The 22444-nt window shown below is 40.3% G+C and overlaps 1 protein-coding gene across 3 annotated transcripts in view; it reads left to right on the forward strand.

Annotated features, from left to right (window-relative positions):
• GPBP1L1 (GC-rich promoter binding protein 1 like 1) overlaps window positions 1-22444 on the forward strand; it is a 57253-nt gene that overhangs the window by 31658 nt on the left and 3151 nt on the right. For all 3 annotated transcript variants that reach the window (XM_080654466.1, XM_080654465.1, XM_080654467.1), the window contains 5 exons: window positions 13342-13414; window positions 14864-15057; window positions 19370-19510; window positions 20198-20356; window positions 21855-21979. In XM_080654466.1, coding sequence (XP_080510592.1) covers window positions 13342-13414; window positions 14864-15057; window positions 19370-19510; window positions 20198-20356; window positions 21855-21979 — 692 coding nt within the window. The remainder of the gene's footprint in view (window positions 1-13341; window positions 13415-14863; window positions 15058-19369; window positions 19511-20197; window positions 20357-21854; window positions 21980-22444) is intronic.

Consider the following 22444-nt stretch of genomic DNA (forward strand, 5'->3'; position numbering starts at 1 on the left):
GTAAGGGCAAATTTATTTTGCATTTATGTTTTTTATGCAATATTCTAAGTGTACATAAAGTATGAAGAAAATGGTCAAGTTAGCACATCACCTAACTTTGTGAAATATTAACATTTGCCAAATATGCTCTAGACTATTATTTTACAAAAGAATTAAAATATTACAACTTTTCCATCTGGCTGCAGCCTTCAGGAATCTTAAAAGGCTCAGTTAAATGATTCCCAGAAAACATGGAGCCAACTCATAAAACCCTTTAAGACCTAAATTCTTTTCCACTAAAAAAATCTTAAACCATCTATTTTTTGAGTAGAGGTTGTTCAACTAAAGGAGTAAATGTCTGTTAAATTTAAAAAAAAAAAAAAAAACGGTAAAATATGACAGATATAGTTAAAGCTTCCCTAATCTGTTCTCCTCACTTTTCTCCTAGAGGTAATCACCATCTTTATTTTCAATGTTTCATCATCCTCATACATGTTTTTTATAGACTTTTACTATCCTATCTAATAAAATAGTAATATGCAAATTAACCATCACTCCGCTACACCAACCAGCTACGCCCACCAGCCAATCAGGAGCGAATATGCAAATAAACCCAACCAAGATGGCCACAGCCACGGAGAGCAGGAGGGAGGCTTGGGTTTCCCCGGCAACAGAGGAAGCCAAGCTTTCCGCCTGCCCTTGCCGGCCTAGGCCTCCACTCAAGGCTACAAAGTTTCTATGATAGAAGATACATAAACCCAAACAGAAATGGCGGCAGCCACGGAGCTGGAAAGAGCAGGAGGCTAGGGTTGCCCGCGGCGATGGAAGAAGCCAAGCTTTCCACACACCCTGGCCGGCCCAGGCCTCTACTTAAGGCCACAAAGTTTCAATTATAAAAGATACATAAATCCCAATAGAAATGGCTGCCGCCATGGAGCAAGCAGAGGCTTGGCTCCGCTCCAGGCTACAAAGTTTCAATTGTAGAAGATAAACCCCAGATACCAGGGCCTCCACTTGGGTCTCCAGGGAGCGTGGCCGGCCTGCAAACCACCACAGGCCCCTCGCCCAGGCCGCCCCACGCCCCAAGGGAACCCCCACCCTGATCCGGGACACCCTTCAGGGCAAACCAGCTGGCCCCCACCCGTGCACCAGGCCTCTATCCTATCTAATAAAAGAATAATATGCAGATTGACCATCACTCCAACACACAAGATGGCCAGCAGGGGAGGGCAGTTGGGAGGGACCAGGCCTTAAAGGGAGGGCAGTTGGGGGCGATCAAGCCTGCAGGGGAGGGCAGTTAGGGGTGACCAAGTGGGCAGAGGAGGGAAGTTGGGGGCAACCAGGCCTGCAGGGAAAGGCAGTTGGGAGGGACCCGGGCCAGCAGGGGAGAGCAGTTGGGGGGGACCAGGCCTGCAGGGGAGGGCCACACACCCCCGTGCACGAATTTCGTGCACCGGTCCTCTAGTATGTATATATCCATAAATATTGTATAATATAATTTTTGCCTGATTTTGATCTTTATATGAATAGTATTATATTGTACTAGAGGCCCAGTGCACGAATTCATGAACCAGTGGGCTCCCTTGGCCTGGCCTGCGGGATCAGGACGAAACTGGCTCTCTGACATCCACCGAGGGTTCCCAGATTGTGAGATGGTGCAGGTCAAGCCAAGGGACCCCACCAGTGCATGATTGGGGCCGGGGAGGAACTACAGGAGGGCTCCAGGGTGTGTCTGGCCCATCTCACTCAGTCCTGATCAGCCAGAACCCAGCAGCAAGCTAACCTACTGGTCAGAGCATCTTCCCCCTGGTGGTCAGTGCACATCATAGCAAGCAGTTGAGCGGCCTTAGCATATCATTAGCATATTATGCGTTGATTGGTTGAACGGACGCCCAGACACTTAGCATATTAGGCTTTTATTATATAGGATTCTCTTTTATTTGCTTAAAATTGTTTTGAGATTTATCTGTATTAATACATATACCTCTGAATCAGTGGTTTTCAATCAAATACAAGTCTCCCCTCACCCCTATCTCCCCCTGGACACATTTGTCAGTATCTAGAGAAATTTTGCATGTCACAACTGAGGATAGTATATAGAGATCAGAGATGTTTCCTAATATCCTACAATACATAGAACAGCCCATTAAAAGAATTAGCCAGCCCAAAATGTTAGTAGTATGATGTTTGAGAAATCCTGCTCTATGTCTTTTTCACTGCTATATAATAAATACTCTATTGTGTGAATATAATAGATTTATTTATCCATTTCCTGTTGACAGACTTCTAGGTTGTAAAAGCTCTTATTTTATAGGATAAATCTAAATAATTGGAACTGAGGTATTGTAACTGGGGAAGGAAGAATAAAAAATAAGATTTCTTTCCAAAGTAAATTGAAGCATAATTAGTAATTAATTTGAATAGGAAAATAGGCGCAGAATTGGAAGGAAAAGATAACAGATCCTTGGTACCAAAGGAGAGATCTAAAGACAAGCACCTGGAATTAGAGAATAATAGTTGAGGTTTATAAATGAGTAGAATCACCCAAGGAGAAGCTATATATATAAAAAGCCTGTGGTCATGGCGCCCTTATGCCGTAACGACCAATCACCAGGAGGCTACATGTGTGGCAGGCATGCACAGGTGGGTGGGGACTTGATGCTGCATCCCCACGGGCACCGGCGGGGTCTTGACTCTGCAGGCGCCGACAGTTCAGGGTCTCGCGCTATTTCGAGGTGTGCACTCAGGTGGATGGGGCTGTGTGCGTGGCGAGGCGCATGCGGGTGGGCAGGGACTTGACTCTGGGTCTCACAACGCCGGTGTGACTTAACGCTGTGCCCCCGTGGGCACCGGCCCAGACTCTGACAAGGGAAGAGGGAGTGGATACCCTTACCCAGGACTTGACTCTGGGTCTTGCGGCGCCAGCTGGACTTGACACTGGGTTCCCCGCATGTACCAGTGGGGACTTGATGCTGCGTCTCTGCAGGCGCCAGCCCAGACTCTGACAGGAGGGAAGAGGGAGCCGGATACCCACAATATTGAAATGTTTCCTCTAATTAATTCCCTTTTAATGTGCACAAATTTCGTGCACTGGGCCACTAGTAATATATAAAGAGAGGAAGCCTAGAGTAGAACCTGTGGAATGTAAGGGATTACTGAGAAATAAATGGTTGAAGAAGAGTTATATTAAGAAAAAGTAGTTGGTCAAAAATAACAAAGGTCTTTTGTAGAAAGTTATTTTGTTTTAAAACAGTATTAGTTTTTATCCCTGGCCGGATAGTTCAGTTGGTTAGAGTGTCATCCTGATATGCCAAAGTTAGGATGAATGCATAAATAAGTGGAACAATAAATCTATCCATCTCTCCCTCTCTGAAATCAACCATGTTCTTTTTAATGGGCAAGATGTGAATGGCTATTCCCAACGGAAATTATACAAATGGCCAATAGACACATAGATAAAAACGATCCATGTTTTTGGTCATAATTTGGAAATTCAAGTTAGTATCACCATGACATACTGCTAAACACAAAATTTGGTGACGTTTTAGAGTACCTGGAACTCTCTTACATTGTTAGTGGGATTGTGAAGCAGACAACCATTTTGGGGAAAGGCAGTTTCTTAAAAAATAAACATAAATTTACCTTGTGGCCCATTACTTCCACTTCTAGCTTTTTCCTAAGAGAAATCAAAGTATATATGTATTTATTATAATTTCATTCATAATAGCCCAAAATTAGAAATAATTTAAATGTCTATCAACATAAAAATAGAAAAGTTGTGGTGTAATCATGTAATTAATTATTTATTCAGTAATCAAAAGGAATGACTGATGTAATAACATGATGAATATCAGTGAAGCCTTACAATGAAGGGTACATACTCTATAATTACATTAATATGACATTCTAGAACAGGCAAATAACCTATAGGGGGACAAAAATCAGAAATCATTGCCTATGTGGAATGGGGATTGACTTGGGAAAAGCTTGGGTGAACTTATTAATTGTAGGAAATAGTTGTCTTTATAGAGGTTGGCAAGGTGTAATCATTTTTCAAAACTCCAGGAATAGTAGTATACTTAGTATTGGTGCTTTTCATTGTATGTAAATTTTATTAAGAAGTACATTAATGTCACCAGTCATGGGATGGGACAAGAGCAGATCATAAGCCTTCTGGTGTGATGCACTGAGGATCCAACATTACTTCTGAATTCCTTCCAAAAATGCATATCCCTGAATCTAACCATGAGGAAACATTACACATACTAACCCACGATTTTGTGGCCCTCAATTAGACAGACAAAATTTTCTGTTTGTATGTCATGTGAAAATTAATACCCTGTCCATTTTAAAATGCTTTTAACCAAGTTTTGCTTATAATTAAATTAATATGTGGTTTTCTATATTTATAAGTATATTTTTCTTGATTTCAGAGAGGGAGAGAGAGCTAGAAACATCAATGATGAGAGAGAGTCATTGAATCGGCTGCCTCTTGCACACCCCACAATGGGGGTAGAGCCCGCAACCCAGTCATATGCCCTGACTAGGAATTGAACCATGATCTCCTGGTTTATAGGACGAAGCTCAACCACTGAGCCACACCAGGACAAGTCTACATATTTAAATCCAAGAGTGATTGCTCATAAACAATGTTCAGCAAATGATAAGCACATTATCGCATCGCATTGCACGTGGCAATCAATTCTGTTGTTGCGTGGGGTGACCTTCTGCTACAGTTTTAACTTGTGCTGGCCGATGTTGCCACGTGCGCTAAGCCACACCTCAGCTGAGTGCATTTGTTCACTCGAGGTGACTGGTGAATACATGCATTTACTAGACCTATTGAGTTTAAATTTAAATTTGCTGTAATACATATAGAAAACTTTTCTGTGAAATTAAACTTTTCATTCCTACTTAATTTTACACAAATGTGTCTACATAAGTAAACTCAGGTAAACTAATTTAGAATTACACATTCAGAAAACCAACTTTCAGCTTTAACAGACATCCCCTTGCCTGAATTAGTCCATTATATCAAGGTTTTATTGTACTCAAATTGAGGTTTCTAAAGAAGAGTTAGAAAAGATTCCACAAAAAAACTAGCCTCTACTCAAAAAAATGTTATGGTTATGAATAAAAAGTTCCAGATTAAAGAAAACCAAAGAGAACAACTAAAGGCAACATGTGAACCTAGATTGGATTCTGGATGGTGAGAAAAACGATGTTTTTAAAACTTTGTTTTGCTATAAAAGACATCAGTGTTAATGGCTTAAGTAAGGGTTGTGGATTGTAAATAGTATTTATTGTTAAATTCCTGGTTTTTACAATTATACTATGATTATGAGAGTGTCTTTTAAGGAAATACATAATAAAGTTTTGAAGATGAGTGACATCAAGTCATCAACCTGCAAATGCTGCAGAAAAAATATATCTACAGAGAATGAATGGTGGAGTAAATGTGGTAAAGTGTTGACATCATTGGTGAGAGCAAAGAGGAGGTTATCAACTCTGCTTTTGTGGAGCAAGTGCAGAAGCTGAGCTTCAAGATAGTATATTAGATGGAGCCTAATGATGAGTACTGTGTGGCAGCTCAAGGAGTTTGATGAAAAAAACTTAGTCTCAACTACCAAGGGGGGCCTGGAGCTACCTGAGGATGAAGAGAAGAAGACAATGGAAGAGAGCAAGGCCAAGTGTGAGAATCTGCAAACTCATGAAAGAAATCTTGGATAAGAAGGTTGAGAAGGTGCCGAAACCGGTTTGGCTCAATGGATAGAGCGTCGGCCTGCGGACTGAAGGGTCCCGGGTTCGATTCCGGTCAAGGGCATGTACCTTGGTTGCAGGCACATCCCCAGTGGGAGGTGTGCAGGAGGCAGCTGATCGATGTTTCTCTCTCATCGATGTTTCTAGCTCTCTATCCCTCTCCCTTCTGCTCTGTAAAAAATCAATAAAATATATTTAAAAAAAAAAAAAGAAGGTTGAGAAGGTGACAATCTCCAGTCAGTTTATGTCTTTACCCTGCTGCATGTGACTAGTACCTACAGCTGGACAGACAACATGGAGCAGCATATCATGAAAGCCTGGATACTTTGGGATTACTGTTCAATGGGCTACACAATGGCCAAAAAGGACCTTGTACTGCTGTTTGAAACTGCGCTGCTCTCTTCTGACATCTCATGTGAGGATACCCAGACCCACTCCAATTGCATTACTGCATGATCAAGCTAGGCCTAGTAGGCATTGATGAAATTGATGTGACAGCAGAAGAACCCAGTGCTGCTGTTCCTGACGAGATGATCATCATCATCCCATTAAGGGTGATAAAGATGCCTCTTACGTGAAAGAAGTCCATAAGGAGTTTCTACCTGCAGACCGTATGCCCTCTGTATTGTGTCTCCATGGCTTGCTTTCCCAGCAGCCCTGAGTGGCCCAGCCCACCTGGCTTCCTCTGCTGATGTCTAGTGGTTTTTTTCTCTCCTGTCTTTCTGCCTAAGGCAGAATACAAGAGTCTCAAACCTTGCCTTCCCTTCCCACATTTGACATCAGGTTTGGATGTTGTTCATTTGGGGGGAGGGGAAGTTGTTTGTTTGATTTTGAAATTAAAGTAGGCAAAAGAAAGAAGATGGCAGTCTTATACAAAAAATAATATGAATATTAGGATGGTGTAATGAGTGATTGGCTAAGAAGAAGAAAGAGAATGCTAAAGAAGATTGAAATAGCAGATAAAAGGAGCAGCCACTAACCCTAAGGCTAAGATGAGCACCTAAGGAAGAATTCCCCATTCCCCCATCACCACCCCAGGATTGAGATCCAGACCTTGTTGAAAAAGGCTTAGCTGTGGCTCATGAATGGCTGAGCAATTGCTGAGGTATTTCTCCAGGGAACTGGAAAACTTTCTCCTAGAGTACTTGATAATGCTGTTCATGGAAGATGCCTCCCTGCTACAAAATCACTCAAGTCAGAGTTCACTTGTACTTCAGAACCTGGCTTAGCAGGAATTGGGTGCTACAGGAGTCTGCTGAGTAAGCACACTGGAACAAGAAGCAAAAGTTTCTCCATTCTCTACTAATAAAAATTAGAATGCCATCTTGACAAAGGAAAATTTTTAAAGTGCACAGAAACATTTACACAGAGCAGACAGAATGGATGACTTTGGAATTAAGAGACAATAAATGGATAACTACCACAGGGTTCTATCATTGTTCATACTAACCAGCAATATTCCCTTTCAAAGCAAAAATTTTTTGGAATAGGACAAAACTTTTGGAAATAGAATCCAGATTGAGCTTCAGAGTCCATCCGGTGTGGCTCAGTATTTGAGCATCCACCTATGAACTAGCAGGTCACAGTTTGATTCTTGGTCAGGATACTTGACCCTGTTGTAGGCTCGATCCCCAGTAGGGGACATGCAGGAGTCGGGATCGATGATTTCTCTCTCATCATTGATGTTTCTTTTTTTTTTTTAATATATTTTATTGATATTTTACAGAGAGGAAGGGAGAGGGATAGAGAGCTAGAAACATCGATGAGAGAGAAACATCGATCAGCTGCCTCCTGCACACCTCCCACTGGGGATGTGCCCGCAACCAAGGTACATGCCCTTGACCGAAATCGAACCTGGGACCCTTCAGTCCACAGGCCGACGCTCTATCCACTGAGCCAAACCAGTTTCGGCTCATCATTGATGTTTCTATCTTTCCTTCTCCTTCTCTGAAATCAATAAAAATATATCTTTTAAATAAAAAAAAAAAAAACAGATGATTGAGCTGCATAGGCAGATAGAGAGGAAAGACAAGGTTCAGATAAAAAGAGGAAATTGGGGCAAGGGGACAGCCAGGACATCAAAGTGAACCTTTTTTTTTTTTTTTTTTTTTTTCCCCCTCTATGAAAACAAGAGTGCTCTAAAGCATGATGTTTTTTAAAAAAAGCTATCTTGCCCTAACCGGTTTGGCTCAGTGGGTAGAGCATCAGCCTGTGGGCTGAGAGGTCCCAGGTTCGATTCTGGTCAAGGGCATGTACCTTGGTTGCAGCCACATCCCCAGTAGGAGGTGTGCAGGAGGCAGCTGATTGATGTTGCTCTCTCATTGATGTTTCTAACTCTCCCTCTCCCTTCCTCTCTGTAAAAAATCAATACAATATGTTTGTTTTTTTAAAAAAAGCTATCTTGATCCACATTCCCAAAAATAATTACACACAAATGAACAAATTAAGGAGAAACAAATAGATTAAAATTAGAATTAAGAAAAAATGATACAGACCTTTTGGCAGGAAAAGTTCCAATCCTATATAATAAAAGGCTAATATGCAGAACGACCGGTTGCTATGACGTGCACTGACCACCAGGAGGCAAACACTCAACTCAGGACTGCCCCTGGTGGTCAGTGCACTCCCACAGGGAGCACTACTCAGCCAGAAGCCCTGAGCTGGGCTCATGGCTGGCGAGCGCAACCGTGGTGGTGGGAGCCTCTCCCGCCTCCGCGGCAGCGCTGAGGATATCCAACTGAGGGCTTAGGCCTGCTCCTGTAGGCCGTGAATCGGACATGCCCCAAGGGCTCCCAGACTGCAAGAGGGCACAGGCCGGGCTAATGGACCCCCCTGAGTGCATGAATTTTGTGCACTGTGCCTCTAGTATATGTATAATAGGATCCCTACCCGCCACTCCACAAAAAAGAACCCAAACAAAGGAATGGTTTAAATGATAAAAAGTGCAATTCAGGAATAATTTATATTACAATAAGATTTGTAGCTAAAAATTGAAAGGATAGTCAGAACAGCCAACATCTAGATGGTGATAAAATATTAGACTCAAACAGTAAAAAAAAATGTCCTTTGGTCATCTAGGCATAAAGACCAAGTGACTCATAAAAGAAAGAAAATCAGAGACACTTTGACAACAAACCTTTATAACAAATCAGTGTAGTAACAGTTGCAGTATTCAATAAAAGAAAATGTGAGCCAAGGGTTTTAAGCTATGTGAAACTTCCCTTCCGTTATAAACGTTAATTATCAATGTATAGAAATTCAGAATACTGTTCCTAAGGCTTTTCCTGAGGAAAGTACTAGACAACAAGCTTCAGACAACCAAACTGACCAGAAAGACAGCAAGCAGCAAAAGGAATGGTGGTAAATATTAACTATGCTTAATTGTAGAACTAAGACTAAATGAGAGTTAAAAGAAAGTATTAGCATGTAATAGCTATGGCTCTGTCAATCTATGTACAGCATAACTATTTTAATGGGAGAATGGGGAGAACATGTACAAAAAATTAACATTTTAATCATACTGGTGGTATAATATTGATATTGTTTTTCTGAGACTATTGTAATATGGAATAAAGCTATTGAATATGATATTCTATACCTTGTATCCTTGAAAGTCAGGATTCTTGGTGTAGAAGAAAGGAAATACAGATATAAGAAATATTCAATAAAACCCCAAGGTACTCAATTTGAATTAGAAATATCAATAAGAAGTATTTTATCTTTGAAAATGTGTCATATACAAACACACCTGCCTCGCTCTGTCCACTGAAAAGATCTAAAAACAATGATCAATCCCATAGCAATGAGCATTCCTAGTGCCCAGATTGTGGTCTTGAAATACCATTACTGGAAAGAACATTTATTTTAAGATAAGCTTGGGATATTTTGTCATACTAAGTAGCAAAGAAGTAAAGACTTCTAGGGTTGTATCAAAAGGATTCAGAAGCCAAATTAGAGGTTCCCACTGGCCAAACATGGGATAATTCATGTCTCAATTAAGGTTAATAATTGCAAGGGTTTTAGTCACAACTATAATTAAATCTGTGAGTTCACAGTAATACCTCATCTTAGAAACTAGCATGCATTTTATCTTTTCTATATGAATCATACTACTGAGTCACCAAATAGAGGAAGTTCCTTTTAATGGAAGTATAATAGCTAATGAAGGAGTAATAAAATTAGAAGGCCATTGTTTTGCAGCTTGTAGTGAGTTAATAGTTTTAGGCTGTAGGCATCAATGAGTGCCACCATCACACAAAAAAGCACAACCAGATGTATGTGTCTCCTAAAAGAAAACATAACACCAGTAAGAAGTTGCCTTGCCAAAATAAAGAGGCAGAGAGGAGATTCTGTAACCTCTAGAACCAACTACCAATTTATAGAAAATACAGAGGTATAAGATTTTTTAAAGTAATCTGTAGATTAAGAGAGTTTAATTTTTTTTGTAGACAAAACTATAGTTTTGAGGGATACACAAAAGCAAAGAGGTGATCATTATAAATCAGGAGAGAAGGATTTTGTTTTTGAATGAGGCTTATAAAATGTTTACAAGAATTTTGCCTATTTGTTTTTTTTTTGTGTTTGTTTTTTTTTAATATATTTTATTGATTTTTTTACAGAGAGGAAGGGAGAGGGATAGAGAGTTAGAAACATCGATGAGAGAGAAACATCGATCAGCTGCCTCCTGCACACCTCCCACTGGGGATGTGCCCGCAACCAAGGTACATGCCCTTGACCGGAATCGAACCTGGGACCCTTCAGTCCGCAGACCGACGCTCTATCCACTGAGCCAAACCGGTTTTGGCACCTATTTGTTTTATGCAGTTATTTTAAATTTTTAAAAATCAGTGGAAAGAGAGCAAAGCTATCACATAAATAAGGGCAGTATTTCTGAAAACCCTAGATAGAATGTGACTAAGAATGCAGGTGTCTGCCCTAGCTGGTTTGGCTCAATGAATAGTGTCAGTCTGCGGACTGAAGAGTCCCAGGTTCGATTCCAGCCAAGGGCACATGCCTGGATTGTGAGCTGGATCCCCAGTGTGGGGCATGCAGAAGGCAGCTGATCGAAGATTATCTCTCATCTCTCATCATTGATGCTTCTATCTCTATCCTCCCTTCCTCTCTGAAATCAATAAAAATATATATTTTTTTTAAATGCAGGTATCTGATTGGGCAAAGGTGTAATGGCCACCTTAACGAGAAAGGTGTCTTAAGACTGACAGACAAAGCAGGCAACTCCATAGAATTTATTACAGGGTAATTTACTTAATGGAAGATTGGGTTGAAGACTAAGGAACTCCGCAGATTATTCTCCTCTATGGTATACTTTTTATATATATATATATTTAATTGATTTTTTTACAGAGCGGAAGGGAGAGGGATAGAGAGAAACATGGATCAGCTGCCTCCTGCACACCCCCTATTGGGGATGTGGCCGCAACCAAGGTACATGCCCTTGACCGGAATCAAACCTGGGATCCTTCAGTCTGCAGGCCGAAGCTCTATACACTGAGCCAAACGGGTTAGGGCTGGTATACTTTTTTGATAGTGTAACTTGGGTACTAATAATTGATAAGACAAAGGGACAAAAATGCAGTAGCTCCTGGGGCTGTACCTCCTGGTGGTCTTGGGGTAGAGTATTGTTTATCATTGCTACTATCAATAGTTTGATATTTATCTCAGTTGTCATGCCATTTTGGCTATTAACTAACAAAAATGTTTATGGCTTCATTTTAAGGAACACAGATAATCAGTTGGAAGGCTTTGATATGCTTGCTAAGAACAGAGGTTAAATATCACATGTTCTCACTCATTTGTGGAATATAAAGAACATCATAAACTGATGAACAAAAATAGATACAGAGACAAAGAAGAATCGAACATACTGTCAAACTTCAGCGGGAAGGCAAGGGGGTGGTAATAGATCTATCAAAGGGTTTGTATGCATGCATATAAAGATAACCAATGGACACAGACACTAGAGGGGAGAGGGCATGTGCCAGGGAGTGGGGGAAGTCAATGGGGGAAAAAGGAGACATATGTACTACTATTTGTAATACTTTAAACAATAATAATAATAAAAAAAAAGATTAAAAAACAAACAATGAGGTTGGTCAAAGGTCACAGCATGAAACTTAAAAAATCGAATGAAATTGAGACACAGAGATGGAGTTGGTGTTTTTCACACATCTATAAACTAGGCCTATTAAAACCTCATATTCTAAAAAAAAACACAAAACACATCATATTCTGTCACTGATTTGTCCACTTATATAGTGAGTTGGTATTTGTATCTGTGCTTATTCTAAAGTAATGATTCTCACCTTGACAGGTAGAAATTACATACCTGCTGGGGCCCTACCCATAGAGATTTTTATTCAGAAGCTCTATAGTGGAGTCTGGGCATCTTTCTATTTGTTTAATATTCCATGGTCAATTGTGCCAAAAAGACATTTCTTATTCTATTACCAGATTTTAAAGTTTAGGCTTGGACACCAGTGCCATTCTCAAGTCCAGTCTATTGCTCTTTAACACTTCTCCATCCTTTTCCTCATCTTCCTTTACTTCTGTTGCCTTCATTACTTTCATGGACTATGAAATCAGTCTCCTAATGGTCTCCTGGTTGATGTTTAAACCCTCAAATACATCCTTCAAGCTGCTACCAGACCATGTAAACTAATGATTGGATCATGGTTAACTCTGTTTATGAAAGATGGATCATTACCTATAGAAATAAGCCAGTCTCCCAGAAATACTCCACAAGCCAGCTCTTGCCTACTTTGCCCAACATCTCTTTCCTCACAAAAAGATCCCCTCTTTCCCTAGTACTAATCATGTTGAACTATTTGCAGGTTGCTGAATATTTTATTCTTTTTCATGCTTTCCTGTCTTAGTGTTCACTGAGCATTCTGTTCTTTAGAATCGCCCATATTCCAGCTTTGGAAATGGTCTTTAAGGACTCTTAGTCATCTCCCAATGAAAACTTTTCTAAGAGCACTTCTCTTTCACATGAAATTGACTATTCTTAGTACTCCTTCTTTAATATAGATATTTTCATAGCCCCTATAACCTTTCATTGGACTTATTTGTCTTCAAGTTTATCTTTATAGTGAAACTAACCCTTGTGGGGACAAGGACTCTTTTTAATTGGCTTAATTACCTTTGTATTACTAGTGCAGTCCCTGGCACATGGTTTGCTTCTGTCCTAAAGCAATCTTAGAAATGCTATAATTACTATACATTTCACTGACAGGTTGTCCTTAAATCTGAGAAAAGTGATTCACATTCTAATTCATTCAGCTTTCTGTGCCTCCTTATTTGGCATACATGTCTATAGAAAGATAAAACCTTGCAGATTTAGTCTGTTTTGTTTTGGTTTTTTTCTCCTCTTTTTAAAGGAAATGAAACCCAAAAGAGCCTAAGATTAATATAAGACCTGTCTATTTTGTATTTCAATATCATTTATCTGTTAGTTATTTCTGAATACAGCATTAAGTAAATGCTGCTGATATTATTTGATAGGTTCCATGGTGGTACTACTTTGCAAAAGGCGCCAAAATGATTAGCTTTCTATATCAACCATTAATATCCCTTTTTTCCTAGCCTTCTTTGAATCCAGAAGCTGGCAAACAGAATCAGCCATGCAGACCTATTGGGACCCCTTCTGGAGTGTGGGGTAGGTAGATTTTGCCATTTTAAAGGCACAACTTTAAATTTTTCATATCAGGGTGAGGAGCAAAAATTCTTTATCTCTCTTGTTTTGTTTCTTTATCTTGTTTCTCATCTCATCTATTTGCACATAGTAACTAACATCTATTAACTCCTACTCTGCCCCCCCAAAATACCATTGAAATGTAATAGTAGTGGAGTTAGAATACAGATTATTGAGAGCTTATAGAGCCCTGAACTTAAAACAGATTTTTTTTTCTGTTTTTGAAAGCAGATTTTAAGCAAAGGGAGAATTATATATAAAGCTTATAAGAAGTAATTTTTAATTAACATTGCTAATTTGTTTATTACAATTAATTGAATTATAGGTGTTATCAATGTCTCCTAAATATTTGGTAGGCATATATAACAATGTATTCTAAGCATTCTTCCACATTACTAAATAGTCTTCTAAAGTGTTATTGGAAATACCACATCCTATAGACTACTTTATTCAACCAAGTTCCAGTTGCTGAGTTTTTTTGGGTTTTTGTTTTGGCTTGGCAATTACAAAGGATGCTTATTATATAGGGAAAGGAGGAAATATATAAATACATACTTATAAATGGGAATAACTAGCCTTATAAAAAACTAACAGACAAATCAGTGTATTTCAAACCAAACATGATGTGGCATTTTAGGATATTTGGAATTTACAAACTGGACTCTCCTAGTCCCTACATTAGACATGTTCAGTAGCCAGGCATCATATTGGGAAGGCTTTATCTAAATACTGGGTTTGGATCTTGAGTTTTAGGATTAAGGATGGTTGCTGTACCATTTCCCCTTTGTTGATGGTATATGGCAGCTTCCCCGGTTTCTTTTTTTTTTTTTTAATATATTTTATTGATTTTTTACAGAGAGGAAGGAAGAGGGATAGAAAGTTAGAAACATCGATGAGAGGGAAACATCAATCAGCTGCCTCTTGCACACCTCCCACTGGGGATGTGCCCGCAACCAAGTTACGTGCCCTTGACCGGAATCGAACCTGGGACCCCTCAGTCCGCAGGCCGACGCTCTATCCACTGAGCCAAATCGGTTTTGGCAACTTCCCCAGTTTCTTGATCTCCATTCCCATGCTGACAGGAGCTGCCACCCTTGGATATATTCTTGTTTGCTCTGTGCCTGAGTGATACACCATACACTAGAAAGGTTATGCCCCTCAAAGACTACTAACATCTTTGGGCTTTCTGGTTGATTTATGACTTTAGAATCAGGTGCTTAATATACTGTCTTTTTTTCTACAATTCCCAAGTAGTATCGCTTTTGAGAGTATCTGTTAAGTACACACCAGGAATGTTTGTCCCTCAGTCTCAATTGTCAATTTTTTGTTGAATGCGAGGCCTTCGTATAAACTGTGCTTCCTGTTAACTAATATTTTTACATTCTTTTGTTTCTCCACTATTGTATTTCACAGAAAACCCACCTGGTGCCAAACAAACCTCCAAAATGCTAGTTATCAAAAAAGTTTCCAAAGAAGATCCTGCTGCTGCCTTCTCTGCTGCATTCACCTCACCAGGATCTCACTATGCAAATGGGAACAAATCGTCCAACATGGTTCCAAGCGTCTATAAGAACCTGGTTCCTAAGCCTGCACCACCTCCTTCCAAGGTATGATTTGGAATCCATGTAAGAACTTTACAGAGCAGAAGTTTGGGGATAAATTGGGGAGGGAATAGTAAATTTATATTTTTCTGTTGAATCATTCACCAAGTATTCAGAACTTGTTATATATGTATTTTTTTGTATTCTGTCTCCACACTCTACTGCTGTGGACTGGATTTTTAGTAGGCCTCTCATTCATTAGCTTCATCTCATAAACCTGCCTTTATTTTTTTTTTAAGTCAATGATTTTTTTTAATAGATCTTTATTAATTTCAGAGAGGAAGGGAGAGGGAGAAAGAGATAGAAATATCAATGATGAGAGAGAACCATTGATCGGCTGCCTCCTGTTGCCCCACACTGGGGTTCAAGCCCACTACCCGTCATGTGCCCTGACCAGGAATCGAACTGTGACCTTCTGGTTCATAGGTCAACACTGAACCACTGAGCCACACCGGTCAGGCAAAACTGCTTCTTCTGATTTTCTGTTTCCATTAATAGCACTAACATACATCTGATCATTTAGCTGAGTATCTCGACTGCTTCTTTCCTCTTCCTCATGATTCATTCCCCATGTCAAAAAATTATAAAGTCCCTATCAGTTACTACTTTTCTAATGTCCTATGCCCTTGTCATCTCATCTTTACTGTTGTATATACTTCTGTTCCTTCATTTTTCTATTCATCTTTCACAGAACTGCCAGAATGATCATCCTTGAATATGTCATGTCCTTTTCCTAAATCCCTTCAGTGGTCTCAAACCATCTATATAGTAGGGGCTGGTAAACTTTTCTGTAAAGGATCATATAATAAATAGTTTAGGCTTTGCTGGTCACATACAATATATGGTCTTTGTTTAGCCCATGGGTCGTAGCTTGCCAACCCTATCAAAGATATCTGTGGGTAGGTGAATTTAAGATAGCAACCAGGGTTCTCAGCATTTGTCAATTGTTGATGAGACATTGAGGAAAATAACAAAAAATACTTTTACCCTTAGCAGTTTGAAAGTTTTTGGTAATCTTTGACTTGAGGTTTTAGGAAAGTAGCGTAGGTCTGAAAAAACAACTCAGGAGATTCTGGAATTATGTGGGTTGAAGTGGAGATAGTGGCACGTTTGAGACTTGACAATAAAAAGAAATAGAATATAGGTGTAGGTGAGATTAAGTGAAAGGATGAAGAAAATCTTTAGGAAGAAGCCTGTGATGACACCTGGAAATGTACTTGAAAGAGGTCATAAAAGGATTATGGTCCAGCAAGAAATAACAGGAATAAAACTTACAAGTGGAATTATTTTTTTAAAGGGTTTAGGAATACTTGTTCCTCTGATGTAGAATGAAAAGAATGTGAATATCTATAAAGTGGAGGTAATGATACCAATCTTTTAAGGGTTTTTCAAGGAATAATGAGAACATTTTGTGCAGTACTTAAAATTAGCATATAGTAAGTACTAATAAATGGTAGCCATTACTGTCAACATGGCAGCACCTTATGTTGCATTCCTTAAGAGTTTATGAAGAGTTTTCATAAGTGTTACTTTATTTTAAACTAGAGGCCCGGTTCACGAATTTGTGCACCAGTGGGGTCCCTCGGCCTGGCCTGCGGGATTGGGCCAAAACCAGCTCTCTAACATACCCCAAGGGGTCCCAGATTGCAAGAGGGCACAGGCCATGTCGTGGGACCCCACCAGTGCACCATCAGGGCCAGGGAGGGATGTGGGAGTTTGGCCAGCCTGGGAGGGACTGCGGGAAGGCTCCAGGGCGTGTCTGGCCCTTCAGTCCTGATAGGCCAGACCCCAGCAACAAGCTAACCTACTGGTTGGAGCATCTGCCCCCTGGTGGTCAGTGCATGTCTTAGTGAGCTGTCCAGCAGCCTTAGCATATCATTAGCATATTATGCTTTGATTGTTTAAGATCTTAAAAATCTTTAGAGGGTAGTGCTTGCTTTAACAGCACATACACCAAAATTGGAATAATACAGAGAATATTAGCATGGCCTCTGCACAAGGATGATACACAAATTCGTGAAGCAGTCCATATTTTTGTGTTTAAAACGGTACAAACAAAAAAATAGGGGATCAAGAAGTGTCAAGGATAAAAATCATAACATAGAGCTTAGGATCAGTTTAGCCCTGTTGTGTAGGACTAAATAGAAGATAGATTGAAAATAGGAAAACTGATGTAAAGGCTGCTGCTGTTGTCCTTGTAAAAGGCAATGAAGCTTCAACAGGGATGGTAAAAGTAGGCAAAGAAAGGAGGTGGTGATGCCACATAATGGGAAGCAGATTAGACAGGAAGAAAACAGAAAACACTTAAGTATTCTTCCGTGGGAAACTGGAATAACTATGGAACCATTTCACTGGAGTTAGATAAGTGAGAAAGATCAGTTTCAGGAAAAGTTAGAGTGGTTCTTGGTACCTTGAATATAAGATGTTAGAGGAAGGAAGAGGTGAAATGACTAGTAGGCAGATGGAGATTTATCTATTCATTTTTCTCTAGATGTTCCAACAAATGATTATAGAGAAGGAGATTGAAGATACAATGGAGAAATAATTGACAAATTCTCAAAGGAAAAAGAACAAACAGATACAGAATGGTAGAAAGGATAAAGCTATCAAAGGAACTTGAGGTGCAAAGCAAGTAATTAGGGAAAGTTTGGATTCAGTGATTTCTATTTTTCAGTCCAATAGAAGGCACAGAATCATTTGAGTTGGAGAATTGGGCTTGGTTTGTACTTTGGAGGAAAAGACAGCACATTTTTTAAAAAGAAAACAGTGGTCGGTATGTGGTTCACTTTAGAGTATTTCCGTATATTATTCCTCTAATGTAAAGGTGTGGGTCATAATTGTTTTCTCCGATGAGCAGCAGTGTTTGAGTAATGGAAAATGAAGATCAAGTTGGGCAGAGATGTAGGTATCCTTTTGCATATAACACTGCCTGTTAAACCTTCTGTACTACTATGACAGAAACCTTCGGGGTTTCTATGTCCTGTGTATATTTAGCCTGACATAAGCAGCCATCTTTATATATTTGAGCAAGAAAAAACAATCTTTTATCTGTCTCTTAACTGCTTGCATGTTCTTTTGGAGTCATTGTGAAAAAATTTACCACATACTAGTTGAGTAACCTTGAACAAATTGTATAACTTTTTTTTTTTTTTTAAATATATTTTATTGATTTTTTACAGAGAGGAAAGGAGAGGGATAGAGAGTTAGAAACATCGATGAGAGAGAGACATCGATCAGCTGCCTCCTGCACACCTCCCACTGGAGATGTGCCCGCAACCAAGGTACATGCCCTTGACCGGAATCGAACCCGGGACCTTTCAGTCTGAAGGCTGACGCTCTATCCACTGAGCCAAACCGGTTAGGGCAAATTGTATAACTTTCTTAACCTCAGTGTCATTCTCTGTAAAATGTGAATATCATAATTATGCCTGATTGAATTAAGAATTAAAACAGTATGATGAGCATCTGATACATGGTAGATAATCAGTTAATTTCCTTCCTAAAGCCTATAGTATCCTCTTTAATACCAAGAAAGAATTCTTTTCACTCAGACCCTTTCTTTGTTGTGAATGTCTCTCGGTTTTCATTGTTTCATTCTGGAAAAAGAGGTTGTTTTCACTTGTTTCAGTCTCACTCCATCAACATGCTTTGTCTTCCCTATTCTCTTCAGACAGTGTGATTGCCTCTGTATTCCAGCTATGCTGTCATCATAGTTGGGGCCAGGGCCAGAGTGACAGAATATGCCCAGACCCCACTAGGCTGGACCAAAGAAGGGCCTCTGGACTAAGCAGGAATGTTCAGCCATTTACATTGCCCACCCTGGACTGGAACTAGCCATTGAAGTTTCTGGAAAACAGCATTTTTCTGGAGTGCTTTTTTTTTAGGGTATCAGGATTACATTGAGGTTAACAACACACCACAAAAGAAAACATTTTGGTGTCACATAATTTTTGAAAATGCTGTATATTATATCTGCTTCTCAAATGCACATGTACAGTTAGATGTTTTGAGAAATAGCACAGTAAAGAAAGCTGTTGAACTTTATTCACTCCAGCATGTTCCAGGCTTGTTGAACTAGAGATTTTTTTGTTGTTGGTTTTTTGAAAAATACCTATTAATATCCGTGGATTTTTTTGGTTCCCATCTGCCTTTTCATTTCAAGTGCCTAAGAGGTTGCTTCCCTCCAAACATGATGAAACGGGTTTGCTCTGGAAAATAATGTTCCCATGTAACATTTTACTCTTTGCCTTGTGATCTTGCAGGCTGAGCTTCTTTCTGTCTGCATGCTTGTTCTAATTTGTTCTTTCTTCCCATGTAGCCCAGTGCATGGAAAGCTAACAGAATGGAACACAAATCAGGATCCCTTTCCTCTAGCCGGGAGTCTGCTTTTACCAGTCCAATCTCTGTTACCAAACCAGTAGTACTGGCTGGTGGTGCAGTTTTAAGCTCTCCCAAAGAGGTGAGTGAAGATAAAACAGAGGCCTTTGCTAAAGTTGCCATTTCCCATTTACTTTACTGATGTACTCAGTGTGACATATACAGCTCTAACTCGATTTCCTTTGTATCTCTGCTTGGCTCAAAGTCATTTGTTTACTGGTGATTCCTGTTAGCATGCAAAAATGGGCAGTAGCTGAGTGGGGTAGTTGCTTTATGGTAGACCAGGGTCAGCCTGTTTTTAAACTGACATTATGCACATGGTGTCTAGAAAAATCAAAGAGGTGCTATGTAAGCCATCTAGTCTTATTTAATTTTTAAATTTTTTTTATTGATTTTAGAGAGAGAAACATCAATGATGAGGATTAGTGATGGGCTGCCTCCTGCGCGCCCCCTGCTAGAGATCGAGCCAGCAACCTGGGCATGTGCCCTGACCAGGAATTGAACCATGACCTCTTGGTTCATAGGTCCACACTCAACCACTGAGCCACACCGGCTGGGCAAGCCATCCAGTCTTAACTGTAAAAAAACAGCAAAGCTAAAGTATGTTTAAATGAAAAGGATATTTAATTTATTAGTTAGCTTGTCTGTTTGTTTTGGGGTATAAAAGACAGAATGATAGGCTACCAGATTCTGGAAATTAATCCATGTAGAAGTGACCTGGAGAATCCCAGTAGTTGCTGTTTGCAATCTGTTTGTGGTATTTGTGCAGAGTCCCTCCAGCACCACTCCTCCCATTGAGATCAGCTCCTCTCGTCTGACCAAGTTGACCCGCCGAACCACCGACAGGAAAAGCGAGTTTCTGAAGACTCTGAAGGATGACCGGAATGGAGACTTCTCAGAGAACAGAGACTGTGACAAGCTGGAGGATGTAAGAGCATAAGATTTCTTCTGGGCAGTATAGGTGTTTTCTTACGTTATATGTGTGCTTTTTTTCTTAGGAGAAAGATGTAGCAAGTTTTTAAATGTATAGAAAAGTGTCTGTAGGAGTAACAGCTTATGGTAAAATGAGTTTAATTCTTTGTTCAACAGATTTCAAATTAGGGCTTATTTTTATTTTTTTTTTAAAATTTTATATATATATGTGTATATATATATATCTTTATTGATTTCAGAGAGGAAGGGAGAGGGAAAGAGAAACATCAATGATGAGAGAAAAATCATTGATCAGCTGCCTCCTGCACGTCCCCCCAATGGGGATCAAGCCCTCAACCCAGGCATGTTCCCTTGACCAGAATCGAACCTGGGACCCTTCAGTCTGCAGGCCGATGCTCTATCCACTGAGCCAAACCAGCTAGGGGTAATTAGGGCTTATTTTAATAATAGTTGCCTTGGGACTCAGTATTCTTCAACTGAGCTGCAGTGCTTTAGTCTTGAACTGGTCAGTTCTATAAGAAGTTGGTAAACAGTAGAAGCTTTTGTCAGTTAGGGCTATATTGTATTGCAAAATAAGAACAATAGTATCTAGTAGCTTCTTCATAGTTGACATAACCTGTAGATGGTGGCCAGTTGGTATCCTTTGGAAATCTTAGCAAGTTCTCATTTTTTTTTTTTAAATATATATTTTTATTGATTTCAGAGAGGAAGGGAGAGAGAGAGATAGAAACATCAATGATGAGAGAGAATCATTGATCAGCTGCCTCCTGTACACCCCCTGCTGGGGATCGAGCCCACAACCCGGGCATGTGCCCTTGACTGGAATCGAACCCGGGACCCTCAGTCCGCAGGCCGACTGCTCTATCCACTGAGTCAAACCACGTAGGGCAAGTCCTCCTTTTTAAAAATATATATTTTATTGATTTCAGAGAGGAAGGGAGAGGGAGAGATAGAAACATCTATGATGAGAGAGAATCATCGATAGAGCTGCCTCCTGCATGCTCCTGAGCCTGCAACCCAGGCATGTGCCTGACCAGGAATTGAACCAGGACCTCCTGGTTCATAGGTCAGTGCTCAACCACTGAGCCACACTAGTCCGGTGCAAGTCCTCATTTTTATTTTTATTTCTTTTTAAAGATCTTTAAGTTAATTTTAAAGAGGGAGGGAAGAAGAGAGGGAGAGAAACAGAGAAAGAGAAAGAGGTGACAGTTGACAGCGAAACATCGATCGGCTGTCTCCTGCATGTTCCCCACAACCCAGGCATGTGCCCTAAACTGGAATTGAACTGGTAACCCTTTGGTGCATGGGACAGCTCCCAACCAACTGAGACACGGTGGCCAGGGCTATTCCTCATTTTTAAATGGGGAAAACCTATGGGTTGAAGTTGTCTTCTGTCAAGTACTTCCCTGGTTCTCACTCCTTCTTCTTGTAGATCACTTTCCTTGCCTGAAAGGATTGTTACACAAAGTGTGTTCTTTTTTTCCTTATTTCAGTTGGAGGACAACAGCACACCTGAACCAAAGGAAAATGGAGAGGAAGGCTGTCATCAGAATGGTCTCCCTCTCCCTGTAGAGGAGGAAAGGGAGGTCCTCTCACACTCACTGGAAGCAGAGCACAGGTAAGTGAGAGTCTGATCACAGAGAATGCGGTGTGTGGCCTGCAAGGAGCTGGACCATACTTAAGACATCTCAGGTTGAGTCCAGCATACAATTGGAAGTCCCATGAGCACCCTAACTTGTTCTCTGTATGCCCCAGATTGCCCTGTTTCTCAATGGGTGTTCCTTTACAGACAACGAGCTTTTTCAAACTCCTGCAGGGTTCCTCAAACTACGGCCCGCGGGCCACATGCGGCCCGCTGAGGACATTTATCCGGCCCACCGGGTGCCGCTGCCTGTCCTGCTTAGCAGCCAGCTCATCCCGGGCCCGCAGTGCGCATAGGAATTTGTTCATAGTTTTTTTTTTTAAACTATAGTCCGGCCCTCCAACGGTCTGAGGGACAGTGAACTGGCCCCCTGTTTAAAAAGTTTGAGAACCCCTGTCTAAGGCTTTTGTGTAGTTTAGTTTCAGACTCAGTTTATAGCTC

Source organism: Plecotus auritus, assembly GCF_963455305.1.
Source record: "Plecotus auritus genome assembly, chromosome: 2".
Taxonomy (NCBI): domain Eukaryota; kingdom Metazoa; phylum Chordata; class Mammalia; order Chiroptera; family Vespertilionidae; genus Plecotus; species Plecotus auritus.